Source organism: Oncorhynchus kisutch, unplaced genomic scaffold (genome assembly GCF_002021735.2).
Source record: "Oncorhynchus kisutch isolate 150728-3 unplaced genomic scaffold, Okis_V2 scaffold1159, whole genome shotgun sequence".
NCBI lineage: Eukaryota > Metazoa > Chordata > Actinopteri > Salmoniformes > Salmonidae > Oncorhynchus > Oncorhynchus kisutch.
Genome location: NW_022263104.1, coordinates 39,282 through 53,079, shown reverse-complemented (window position 1 = coordinate 53,079; position 13,798 = coordinate 39,282). Strand labels below are relative to the sequence as shown.

Sequence of the window (13,798 nt, the reverse complement as noted above, 5' to 3'; positions counted from 1 at the left end):
CATGAACTAATGTCAGCCATGATGTTTCCTTGGCAGAGGAACCCTGAAGAGGGGTAAGAGGTTAGTTTGAGGAAGGAGTTGCGTTGACCACATGCTACACATGAGCTTATTTTCAGCTGGAGGACTTTGTAATATCAGCAGTTACCTGGGTACTGTTGGGGACAAGGCACACTGACTGAGGGACTGGAGAGATGAACAGGACACTTCAAAAGGAAGTGGCAAAGAGTCCTCTAGTCTACTGCTCTGAAAGACATTGAATTCACTTATAATTTTCTAAAATAACTACTAATATCTTTCAGTTTGTCTGCAACTAAGTTTATTATCAAGGACACTTGTACAAATATAGTAAACAAGCCAAAGACAAATATTATACCTGACATTTTCTCACAAATCTACATCTTAAATCATGGTATAAATTTCCAAAATCGAAAATGTAATACTACCGTGTAGTAAATGTAACTTGATTAAAACATTTCATAGAAACATGATTATTTTTTAGATACAAAAACACATGCAGCCTTCTCATGGTCGAGAGAGGAGCTGTCATTGTCTCCAAACACCACGTTATAGAGAGAAACTTCACTGACAAGGGCTGCATACCAAATGGCACCATATTCCCTATTTAGTGCACTACTTTTAACCAGGGCCCATAGAGAATGAAACTTATAGAGAAGAGGTTGCCATTTGGGATGTACCCAATTTGTCCATCAGGTGGCAGAAGGAAGCAGGTCTTCCTCACTGGCCTACAGGTTGGAGCGAGTTAGCCATGGAAACTCCTAAGAGACAGAGACAGACCATGGACAGTCAGTCGAACTGGCTTTGACATCCAGATTTGAATTTGCCTGGTATAGACCAGGGAACGGGGTGTCATGTCAGATTTGTCCTGTAGTTACCTGTTGCTTCCTGTCTGAGGAGGGGTCTATGAGGACATTGAGGAGACTAGGTCTCTCCCAGTCACTGAGGCTGAGCTGTAAGGCACTACGCAGCTCCTCCTCTGTCCGCACCAGGAACCCTCGTCCTCCGAAGGCGTTCATGACCTCATCATAGCGGGCTTCAGGCAGCAGGGTCACAGGGGGGGCTCTGGAAAGGAGAGGGGAGAGTGGAGGGGGGAGAACCGAGGACAAGATGACCAACATACCATCACTAGAGGTAATCCTGACCTTGACATAACCAGTCAGAGTAGGCCCAGTCCCAAATTGACCTTTAAACCCAAACCCCTCTGTACTCACACAGTGGTGAGATCTCCCATCTTCCCCATCATTTCCCACGTCTCTGCATCCACGCCGCTGTAGATCCCGTTGTTGTTGACCACGATGATGACCACCGGGAGTTTATACCTGGTCAGAGGGGAAAGCATCAACGATGAGGGGAAAGCATCAATAACGAGGGAAAGCATCAATGACTAGGTTAGGGTGTTGACACTTTAATTCTCCTATGCACCTGACCAGTGATTACTACAACCACATTTTGCTATGTGAGAGAGACCTTGACTGTACCAACCTGCACATGGTCTCCACCTCCATCCCAGAGAATCCAAAGGCACTGTCCCCCTCCACACACACCACCCTCTGGCCTGTGTTCTGGTTCCTCTGCACTGTTGCAGCCGCGATGGCAAAGCCCAGACCCACCCCCATCGTCCCAAAGGTGCCAGCATCCAACCTGCGCGCGCACACACACACACACACACACACACACACACACACACACACACACACACGGCTGTGTTAATAAGAGCTCAGAGTGTGTAAAAAAAGGTATCTTTGTTTGTGTGTGTGTCTGTGTGTTAAGTAGGAAGCAAGGAACAATATCTGGGGGGGTAAGATACTAAGAGTCCATCTAGTCAGCCTGTCAGGCAGCACTACATTGAATAATCATTCAGTCAACCTGTCAGGCAGCACTACATTGAATAATCATCCAGTCAACCTGTCAGGCAGCACTACATTGGGAAGTTAACCTGTCAGGCAGCACTATATTGAGAAGTCATCCAGTCAACCTGTCAGGCAGCACTACATTGAATAATCATACAGTCAACCTGTCAGGCAGCACTACATTGAGAAGTCATCTAGTCAGCCTGCCAGGCAGCACTATATTGAGAGGTCAACCTGTCAGGCAGCACTACATTGAGAAGTCATCCAGTCAACCTGTCAGGCAGCACTACATTGAGAAGTCATCCAGTCAACCTGTCAGGCAGCACTATATTGAGAGGTCAACCTGTCAGGCAGCACTACATTGAGAAGTCATCCAGTCAACCTGCCAGGCAGCACTACATTGAGAAGTCATCCAGTCAACCTGCCAGGCAGACCTACATTGAGAAGTCATCCAGTCAACCTGCCAGGCAGCACTACATTGAGAAGTCATCCAGTCAACCTGCCAGGCAGCACTACATTGAGAAGTCATCCAGTCAACCTGCCAGGCAGCACTACATTGAGAAGTCATCCAGTCAACCTGCCAGGCAGACCTACATTGAGGAGTCATCCAGTCAACCTGCCAGGCAGCACTACATTGAGAAGTCATCCAGTCAACCTGCCAGGCAGCACTAGATTGAGAAGTCTTCCCAGGCAGAACTATCAACAGGTTCCTGGACAACAACAACTAATTCCTACTTGCCTACAGGGAAGAGACTTGTGTGAGGCGGCATGCCTTGCCTGTGTCGAGGAAGGTAGTTGTTCAACATGGTACGCCCAATGTCCATGGTGTTGGCCCCCTCACTCACGATGACACAGTCGTGGGGCAGCAGCTGGGAGATGTGGTGGAACACTTGGTAGTAGTTCATGGGTGTTGTTGACTGAAGAGCTAATGCCTGGAGAGAGAAACACAATCAAATCAGGGGTGGTAGATAGGCTAGCTTGCTTAGGTCACAGGTCATGGACGCACACACCAACACACCTTTGTCATTGTTGCATTAGCAGCCATCTTCTCTTTCAATGTGGTCCACCATTCTGTATCAGCTGGATACTTCCAGCCATCTTTATGGACATACTCTAGGAGCTGAAAGTTAAGATGAGGAGTAGAAACTAAGCAAACTGAATCAAGTACAGATGTACGATCTTAATTTGAGCACCCTGTAGCAGGAGAACTTTCCTGCAATGCAGGACATGTAAAATGTGTTGTATATTTGAGGTTTAAAAAGGCTTCTGAAGTGTTTACTCTTATACATTTCAGACTTGATTTTCCCCTATGAGAAATGTATCAACCCCTACAGAAAATGTCAAATTATTATAATCCACATAATAATTCACATTCCTGTAGCAAACTGGTTCAAATAAGATCCTACATCTGTACCAATTCAATTCCATTTATACTTTGCTGAAAATCAAATAGTTGTTACAGACAGGATAATCAATGCTTGTTTAAAAAAAAAAATACATTTGTTTTAAATTTTTTTTTTTATTGTAAAGTGTATTGAGACTTGTTAAATGCACTGTAAATACAGACCAATGTACAGACCACCAGGACCCAGCAATACAGTAACATACAGATATGGGGCACATATTAGATGCCTGTGATGTGTTACCTGCTTGACAATAGCATTGACGTCCCCCAGGACTGAGTTGTGTTACCTGCTTGACAATAGCATTGACGTCCCTCAGGACTGAGTTGTGTTACCTGCTTGACAAAAGCATTGACGTCCCCCAGGACTGAGTTGTGTTACCTGCTTGACAATAGCATTGACGTCCCCCAGGACTGAGTTGTGTTACCTGCTTGACAATAGCATTGATATCCCCCAGGACTGAGTTGTGTTACCTGCTTGACAATAGCATTGACGTCCCCTAGGACTGAGTTGTGTTACCTGCTTGACAATAGCATTGACGTCCCCTAGGACTGAGTTGTGTTACCTGTTTGACAATAGCATTGACGTCCCCTAGGACTGAGTTGTGTTACCTGCTTGACAATAGCATTGACGTCCCCTAGGACTGAGTTGTGTTACCTGCTTGACAATAGCATTGACGTCCCCTAGGACTGAGTTGTGTTACCTGTTTGACAATAGCATTGACGTCCCCTAGGAGAGCCGCAGCAGGTTGCATGTTGTTCCCCATCTCCTCAGCACATAGATCAACCTTGACATAAATAAAGTATGTGGAACGTTACTACAACATACCAGCAACGACACATGACAGGAAGAGCACCGTGCGCGACACATGACAGGAAGAGCACCGTGCGCGACACATGACAGGAAGAGCACCGTGCGCGACACATGACAGGAAGAGCACCGTGCGCGACACATGACAGGAAGAGCACCGTGCGCGACACATGACAGGAAGAGCACCGTGCGCGACACATGACAGGAAGAGCACCGTGCGCGACACATGACAGGAAGAGCACCGTGCGCGACACATGACAGGAAGAGCACCGTGCGCGACACATGACAGGAAGAGCACCGTGTGCGACACATGACAGGAAGAGCACCGTGCGCGACACATGACAGGAAGAGCACCGTGCGCGACACATGACACGAAGAGCACCGTGTGCGACACATGACAGGAAGAGCACAGTGCGCGACACATGACAGGAAGAGCACCGTGTGCGACACATGACAGGAAGAGCACTGTGCGCAACACATGACAGGAAGAGCACCGTGCGCGACACATGACAGGAAGAGCACCGTGCGCGACACATGACAGGAAGAGCACCGTGCGCGACACATGACAGGAAGAGCACCGTGTGCGACACATGACAGGAAGAGCACCGTGTGCGACACATGACAGGAAGAGCACCGTGCGCGACACATGACACGAAGAGCACCGTGTGCGACACATGACAGGAAGAGCACAGTGCGCGACACATGACAGGAAGAGCACCGTGTGCGACACATGACAGGAAGAGCACTGTGCGCAACACATGACAGGAAGAGCACCGTGCGCGACACATGACAGGAAGAGCACCGTGCGCGACACATGACAGGAAGAGCACCGTGCGCGACACATGACAGGAAGAGCACCGTGTGCGACACATGACAGGAAGAGCACCGTGCGCGACACATGACAGGAAGAGCACCGTGCGCGACACATGACAGGAAGAGCACCGTGCGCGACACATGACAGGAAGAGCACCGTGCGCGACACATGACAGGAAGAGCACCGTGCGCGACACATGACAGGAAGAGCACCGTGCGCGACACATGACAGGAAGAGCACCGTGTGCGACACATGACACGAAGAGCACCGTGTGCGACACATGACAGGAAGAGCACCGTGCGCGACACATGACACGAAGAGCACCGTGCGCAACACATGACAGGAAGAGCACCGTGCGCAACACATGACAGGAAGAGCACCGTGCACGACACATGTAACAGCAGCTGGAAGACCGGCCAAACACAACAGAAATAACCAGGTTCCTTATCATTATGTGGTGGAACCTGGTTATTTCTGTTGTGTTTGGCCGGTCTTCCAGCTGCTGTTACATGTGTCGTGCACGGTGCTCTTCCTACTTTTTTTGCTGAGTATATTTTCGTATATATATATATATATATATACGAAAATATACTCAGCAAAAAAAGTCCTCTCACTGTCAACTGCCTTTAATTTTCAGCAAACTTAACATGTGTAAATATTTGTATGAACATTAGATTCAACAACTGAGACATACACTGAACAAGTTCCACAGACATGTGACCTACAGAAATGGAATAACGTGTCCCTGAACAAAGGGGTGGTCAAAATCAAAAGTAACAGTCAGTATCTGGTGTGGCCACCAGCTGCATTAAGTACTGCAATGCATCTCCTCCTCATGGACTGCACCAGATTTGCAATTTATTGCTGTGAGATGTTACCCCACTCTTCCACCAAGGCACCTGCAAGTTCCTAGAGATTTTTGGGGGTAATGGCCCTAGCCTTCACCCTCCGATTCAATAGGTCCCAGACGTGCTCAATGGGATTGAGATCTGGGCTCTTCGCTGGCCATGGCAGAACACTGACATTCCTGTCTTGCAGGAAATCACGCATAGAATGAGCAGTATGGCTGGTGGCATTGTCATGCTGGAGGGTCATGTCAGGATGAGCCTGCAGGAAGGGTACCACATGAGGGAGGAGGATGTCTTCCCTATAATGCACAGAGTTGAGATTGCCTGCAATGACAACAAGCTCAGTCCGATGAGGCTGTGACACACCGCCACAGACCATGACGGACCCTTCACCTCCAAATCGATCCCACTCCAGAGTACAGGCCTCGGTGTAACGCTCATTCCTTCAACGATAAACGCGAATCCGACCATCACCTCTGGTGAGACAAAACCGCAACTTGTCAGTGAAGAGCACTTTTTGCCAGTCCTGTCTGGTCCAGCGACGGTGGGTTTGTGCCCATAGGCAACGTTGTTGCCGGTGATGTCTGGTGAGGACCTGCCTTATAACAGGCCTACAAGTCCTTAGTCCAGCCTCTCTCAGCCTATTGCGGACAGTTTGAGCATTGATGGAGGGATTGTGAGTTCCTGGTGTAACTCAGGCAGTTGTTGTTGCCATCCTGTACCTGTCTCGCAGGTGTGATGTTTGGATGTACCGATCCTGTGCAGGTGTTGTTACACGTGGTCTGCCACTGCGAGGACGATCAGCTGTCCATCCTGTCTCCCTGTAGCGTTGTCTTAGGTGTACTTCCCAGTACTGACATTGCAATTTATTGCCCTGGCCACATCTGCAGTCCTCATGCCTCCTTGCAGCATGCCTAAAGCACATTCACGCAGATGAGCAGGGACCCTGGGCATCTTTCTTTTGGTGTTTTTCAGTTAGTAGAAAGGCCTCTTTAGTGTCCTAAGTTTTCATAACTGTGACCTTAATTGCCTACTGTCTGTAAGCTGTTAGTGTCTTAACGACCGTTCCACAGGTGCATGTTCATTAATTGTTTATTGTTCATTAAAACAAGCATGGGAAAAAGTGTTTAAAACCTTTACAATGAAGATCTATGAAGTTATTTGGATATTTAAGAATTATCTTTGAAAGACAGGGTCCTGAAAAAGGGACGTTTATTTTTATACTACATATAAAATAGCCAGTTGAAGTGGGAAGTTTACATACACCTGAGCCAAATACATTTAAACGCAGTTTTTCACCATTCCTGACATTTAATACTAGTAAAAATCCCTGTCTAAGGTCATTTAGGATCACCACTTTATTTTAAGAATGTGAAATGTCAGAATAATAGTAGATAGAATGATTTATTGCAGCTTTTATTTCTTTATCACATTCCCAGTGGGTCAGAAGTTTACATACACTTAATTAGTATTTGGTAGCATTGCCTTTAAATGGTTTAACTTGGATCAAACGTTTCGGGTAGCCTTCCACAAGCTTCCCACAATAAGTTGGGTGAATTTTGGCCCATTCCTCCTGACAGAGCTGGTGTAACTGAGTCAGGTTTGTAGGCCTCCTTGCTCGCACACGCTTTTTTAGTTCTGCCCACAAATTTTCTATATGATTGAGGTCAGGGCTTTGTGATGGCCACTCCAATACCTTGACTTTGTCGCCCTTAAGCCATTTTGCCTCAACGTTGGAAGTACACTTGGGGTCATTGTCCATTTGGAAGACCCATGTGACCAAGCTTTAACTGACAGTGTGTTCAATAAAGACATGAAAACGTATCATTGTTTGTGTGTTATTAGTTTAAGCAGACTGTGTTTGTCTGTTGTTGTGACCTAGATGAAGATCAGATCAAAGTTTGACCAATTTATGCAGAGATCCAGGTATTTCCAAAGGGTTCACATACTTTTTCTTGCCACTGTATGTATGCATGTGTGTGTGTGTGTGTGTGTGTGTGTGTGTGTATATAGCGTTCCCTTTTATAAACCGAGTGATTTGAGCACTGAATGCTGATTGGGTTAAAGCCGAGGTACTGTATATTTAAGCAATATGGCCAAAGGGGGTGTGGTATATGACCAATATACCATACAGGCCTTAGCCATGGTAAATTGGTCATAACCACAAACCCCTGAGGTGCCTGATTGCTATTATAAACTGGTTGCCAGCATAATTAGAGTAGTAAAAATACATGTTTTGTCATACCCGTGGTTAACAGTCTGATAAACCATGGCTGTTAGCCAATCAGCATTCAGGGCTCAAACCACCCGGCTTATAAAAGACCGTTTAACGTGGGTATGACCAAAAAAACATTTTCACTGTTAGAATGTGGTGGTAACCAATTTATAATAGCAATAAGGGACCTCTGGGGTTTAAGGTATATAGCCAATATATCACGGGATAAGGCCTGTATCCAGGCACTCTGCGTTGCATCGTACATAAGAACAGCCCTTAGCCGTGGTATATTGGCCATTTACCACACCACCTTACAGATGTACTGTACAGCACTATGACAGCCATGACATTATTTAGACAGACCACAAGAGACTTATAGAGAAGCTATTTAGGTAATAGACTAAATCCAATAGACTGACTCAAAGACATTTATACCTGGTTACAATGAACTGCAGTACACTACGACATGACCTGTGACTAGGGTTGCAAAATTATGGCAACTTTCCCAAAATTCCCAGAAATCCCTGTTGGAAGATTCCAGAAATCAGAAAATCTGACGTAATAAGCAGAAAATCTGGAATCTTGAAAATAACATTTAAAAAGCAACCCTACTGGTGAACTTTGACCTACCTGGATGACCTTTACATGGGGGTCAAACCTGGGGGGAAGGCCAAAGTGCAGGATCCAGTTGAGCCTGGCACCAAGTAGGACCACAACATCAGACTGGAGCAGAGCTCTGCAGTCCACACCAAGACCATAGAACCAGGAGGATAGGAAGAGAGGAGGAGTATAGGAGGAGGAGGGTTAGGAAGAGAGAGAAGGATAGGAAGAGAGGAGGAGGAGGATAGGAAGAGAGGTGGAAGAGGATAGGAAGAGAGGTGGATAGAAAGAGAGAAGGAAGAGGGTTAGGAAGAGAGGATGAAGAGGGTTAGGAAGAGAGGAAGAGAGCAGGGAAAAGAACACAATCAGATGAAACCAAATGTGATGAAAAGAGACTAGTTATAGATGGGGATTTCAGGAAGGCCCAGAGTTCTACTGGTCTGTTCATCCTGGTCCTACTTATACAGTCAAAGGTCTGCACATGAATATGATGCCAGCTGAGAGAAGGAGTGGCTGACCTGGAGCGGGCAGCAGCAACACAGTTGGGGTGGTCGTCAGGCAGCACCCCTTTACCCATGGGGGTGGGCAGGAAGGGCAGGCCACACCCCTCCACCAGCTCCCTCAGAGCCCCCTCTGCTCTTCCATGGGCTGCACCTGCAGAGGGAAACAGACAGAGGGCACCGCCACACTGATATCAACAGACTGACCTTGCATTCAGCTGAACACAACGTTGTGCAATGTTCAGATAAAATATAGCATGTAGAACAAACATGCCTCTCTGACAGGTAGAATGAGTAATCATGTCCACAACTTTTGTCTACTGAGCGTGGTCCTGTTTTCAGCGGAACCCTGGTACAATGCTATAGGTGTTACAGTGCATTTCAGCTGGCTATTGATCCCTCCTGGACAGACAGTAACATAACTGGTAGTAGCGTCTGTCAACAGACTGGGGAAAGGGGATACCTAGTCAGTTGTACAACTGAATGCCTTCAACTGAAATGTGTCTTCCGTATGTAACCCTCTGAATCAGAAAGGTGAGGGGGCTGCCTTAATCCACATCCACGACACCCTGGGAACAGTGCCTTGCTCAGGGACAGAACGACAGATTTTTATCTTGTCAGCTCGGGAGATTCGATCCAGCAACCTTTCGGTTAGTGGGCCAACGCTCTAACCACTAGGCTACCTGCCACTAACGAGGAACTCTGTTCTGGTACGCTGATTTTTCACTACTGATCATTTGGACAAATCACGATTTCACAGGTGTTCGCATCTTTTCAATGTCAGAAGGGGATGGGGACATTAGGCCCATAAACTTGCCTGAAACTTGCAGAGAGTTTCTGTTTAGGGGGGGTGAAGAGTCACGTTTGTATCTTTGTATCTTTCTCTTAATATCTCCCCACAGAACTGAATCAAGTACCTGACGCAATTCCACAAGATGTCAGTTCTGGGTTTGGCTATTAAAAAGCATTGCCTAACTTTCCCAATGATAAGTAAAGGCTGTTTGGCCTACCTTTCCCAATGATAAGTAAAGGCTGTTTGGCCTACCTTTCCCAATGATAAGTAAAGGCTGTTTGGCCTACCTTTCCCAATGATAAGTAAAGGCTGTTTGGCCTACCTTTCCCAATGATAAGTAAAGGCTGTTTGGCCTACCTTTCCCAATGATAAGTAAAGGCTGTTTGGCCTACCTTTCCCAATGATAAGTAAAGGCTGTTTGGCCTACCTTTCCCAATGATAAGTAAAGGCTGTTTGGCCTACCTTTCCCAATGATAAGTAAAGGCTGTTTGGCCTACCTTTCCCAATGATAAGTAAAGGCCGTTTGGCTCCTTTTAGAACAGCCAGTGCTTCTGTGATCGCCATATGGTCAGCCATACTCACTGGAGGAGGTGGACAACAGGGCACCTCTCTGACAAAGGAAATAGGAAAGAATTGGTCAAATATTAAACATGTTACCTATCAACTTCATTGCATAGGTAAATAAATCATGAAGGTCTATCTAGGCGTATTGCTATTCTCTGATGAGAATACTTTGATATAGTGCTATATTTTCTAACTAATTTAACAAAATCTGGTAATTTCTTGTTCACTTCAGACGTTAAAAGGTAGAACAAAATCAAATCAAAATGACTATGGTGATGTGAAGTCAGAGGTATACATATTCAACAGAAACACATTAGTATACATTTTAAATGGATGAAAGACAGTGATAGCCACCAACCTGACTCTGCTCCTGTCCACTTTAGCATTGACCATGTCCCCAGATATGTCTACATATACAGCACCGGGACGTCCATACATGCTAGTGCGTACTGCCTAAGACAGACCAAATACCCTTCCATTCAGAATCAATTAAGGCTGTGTTCTTCTGAAGCACTTAAGTTACCTTGCTAAGCTGGAAAATTAGAGTTCAGAAAATAATTGCATGTGATACCAAATGATATGAAGAGGACTAAACATAGGGAGTCAGAGGAGACTGTATACCTTCTCTACCACTGAGGAGATCATATCCAGACTGCTGGGCCTAGCTGAGAACTTACTGTACAGTCGGCACGCCTCCACCTGACGAACAAAGAGGACCACAAATAACAAATGATGTCTTCTTTCAGCAATTACACTGCTAGGACCAGTTTCCTGGATAGAGATTCTCTATTGAGTTTGCTTTTTAGGCCATGACTAAGCTTAATCTGTGTCCGGGAAACCACCCCCTAATGTTCAATAGTCAGAAACCTCATGGTTGAGTTAGTACCTGTGGAAACTCTTGAAACGCCCCAGTGGTCTCCTGGTTTTGATCGGCGGAGCCTCCAATAACAATCACAGGCCTACAGAGAGAGTAGTATCACACAATGACATCAACTGACAAGCGGAGATAGTTTGGAGTCCTCAGATCATTTTTTGCAGTGTAAGGATAGCATCCCTTCTTTTGAAAGGAAGGACCACTGAACATGAGTAGAAGGGCCTTCTGTTTGTAGAGTTCTAACATACCAGCAGTTCATGTTAGCGTTGGCCATTCCACCAAGAGCATGAATGAGTCCCGGTCCAGACACAACCAGACACGCCCCTGGACTGGAGAGGAACAGACAGACAGGCAGACAAACAGGAAGATAAGCAGACAGAGAGGAACAGACAGACAGGCAGACAAACAGGAAGATAAGCAGACAGAGGGGAACAGGCAGACAAACAGGAAGATAAGCAGACAGGCAGACAAACAGGAAGATAAGCAGACAGAGACGAACAGGCAGACAGGCAGACAAACAGGAAGATAAGCAGACAGAGAGGAACAGACAGACAGGCAGACAAACAGGAAGATAAGCAGACAGAGAGGAACAGACAGACAGGCAGACAAACAGGAAGATAAGCAGACAGAGAGGAACAGGCAGTAAGACAGACAAACAGGAAGATAAGCAGACAGAGAGGAACAGACATACAGGCAGACAAACAGGAAGATAAGCAGACAGAGAGGAACAGACAGACAGGCAGACAAACAGGAAGATAAGCAGACAGAGAGGAACAGACAGACAGGCAGACAAACAGGAAGATAAGCAGACAGAGAGGAACAGACAGACAGGCAGACAAACAGGAAGATAAGCAGACAGAGAGGAACAGACAGACAGGCAGACAAACAGGAAGATAAGCAGACAGAGAGGAACATGCAGACAGGCAGACAAACAGGAAGATAAGCAGACAGAGAGGAACAGACAGACAGGAAGATAAGCAGACAGAGAGGAACAGACAGACAGGCAGACAAACAGGAAGATAAGCAGACAGAGAGGAACAGACAGACAGGAAGATAAGCAGACAGAGAGGAACAGGCAGACAGGCGGACAAACAGGAAGATAAGCAGACAGAGAGGAACAGACAGACAGGCAGACAGACAGGAAGATAAGCAGACAGAGAGGAACAGGCAGTAAGACAGGAAAACAAACTGAGAGACAGCAATGTAAAACAGCTATGAAACTGACCCTCACACACAAGTCTGGCTAGTTAATATCCCATGGTTTAGTATTGTATGGAGAGAGTAGTCTCTCTAGGCAGATGGGATGCTTCCCACATTAACAATGTATGGAGATAGGTCAGGGATTTCAGAGAGGAGAGATAGTATCTCTAGAGCTCTCTTATAATGACAATCCTCCTACCGTCCAGTGAGGTAACCAACAGCAGACGCAGCATAGCAAGCCTGTTGGATGACACACACCACATCAGTATTACTGGTGTACCCACAACCAATTCACATAAAACATGTCATGGGAAGATTCCTAAAAATAAAAGGTGGCTTACGGCTTGTTCATTGCGCATTCCCACATACTTGATTCCTGAGGCTTGAGCTGCCATAGCCACTTCAATGACTGGAACACCAACTATTCCAAACATATATTCTACATTCTGCAGAGAGATACATGTGGATACAGTATGAATTGTTACAGTGTAGTTTAGATGTTCTTTGCATTGACACACACTTTGGGATACATCAACAGGGGTGTTAACATATGCTATTCCATATTTTAACAAACATCCACATAAACATCTAAATGTTTTGCTACACAAATATGAATAGTTCGCTATACCAGTGCAATGACCTTTGACACACTTTCACAACTCCTAGTGCTACATTGTCAATTCCAAAGGCCATGATCAGCGGCGAATATATTATTTACCAAACCGTAGCAATACCGTTATACAGTGTAATACTCTTTTATATAAATTGCACATATCTCACCTGAGCTTTTAGTGCCTCAGCAATGAGCTGAGCGCCTGTCACATCTTCCATTATTACTGTCCAGAAATCTGTTAGTGATACTCAATAGCTTATTCGTCGTTTTTAGATCTCTTGCAAATCATTGGTTTTTGTCCGCATTACAAAATGCATTATATGAGTAGCGACAATCGATAGATATTTCGATAGCCACTTACTCCACAGAGTGCAAATTTGAGTGACTGGACGACTTCTGGCACTGCTGCCCAAAGCATGACCCGTTTCTACGACTTCCGGGTTCAGGGCCAATCACATGAGCCGTACGATAGTAGTTATGAATATGTATGAACTAGTAGCCTTTTTCTTTTTTTATTGCAAGAAATACACAACAAGGTCTCATTATGTGTTTATAACTGCATTTATACTTAACTAAATTAAATAATTATTAGTGTATGACTTGAGTGTATGCATTATAGATATGGGCTTCATAGAAAGTGTAACAACTGTTCTCTGTTCATCTTGTTTTAAAATTGTTACAATAAAATGTACATTT

The 13,798-nt window shown here is 45.6% G+C and overlaps 1 protein-coding gene across 1 annotated transcript; it reads right to left on the bottom strand.

The window, feature by feature from the left end:
• Window positions 1-299: 299 nt before the first annotated feature.
• LOC116365063 (2-hydroxyacyl-CoA lyase 1) lies at window positions 300-13,528 on the bottom strand. Its single transcript, XM_031817814.1, has 17 exons — window positions 13,270-13,528; window positions 12,831-12,935; window positions 12,689-12,729; window positions 11,538-11,618; window positions 11,302-11,374; window positions 11,037-11,114; window positions 10,774-10,868; window positions 10,349-10,461; window positions 9,077-9,212; window positions 8,589-8,694; window positions 3,975-4,058; window positions 2,887-2,988; window positions 2,646-2,800; window positions 1,501-1,659; window positions 1,230-1,337; window positions 894-1,080; window positions 300-776 (listed from the first exon to the last, which is right to left on the bottom strand). Exons 1-17 carry the CDS (start codon window positions 13,318-13,320, stop codon window positions 744-746), a joined length of 1,707 nt encoding a protein of 568 aa, XP_031673674.1. The 5' UTR covers window positions 13,321-13,528; the 3' UTR covers window positions 300-743.
• Window positions 13,529-13,798: the final 270 nt, after the last annotated feature.

What these genes read in the sequence shown, in the direction of transcription:
- LOC116365063 (XM_031817814.1), bottom strand. Translation starts at nt 13,320, where the DNA reads ATGGAAGATGTGACAGGCGCTCAGCTCATTGCTGAGGCACTAAAAGCT. An exon ending in CTGAGGCACTAAAAGCTCAG is followed by an intron (nt 12,936 to 13,269) that starts GTGAGATATGTG and finishes ATCTCTCTGCAG; the next exon opens with AATGTAGAATATATGTTTGG. An exon ending in AACTACCTTCCTCGACACAG is followed by an intron (nt 1,660 to 2,645) that starts GCAAGGCATGCC and finishes GTGCGCGCGCAG; the next exon opens with GTTGGATGCTGGCACCTTTG.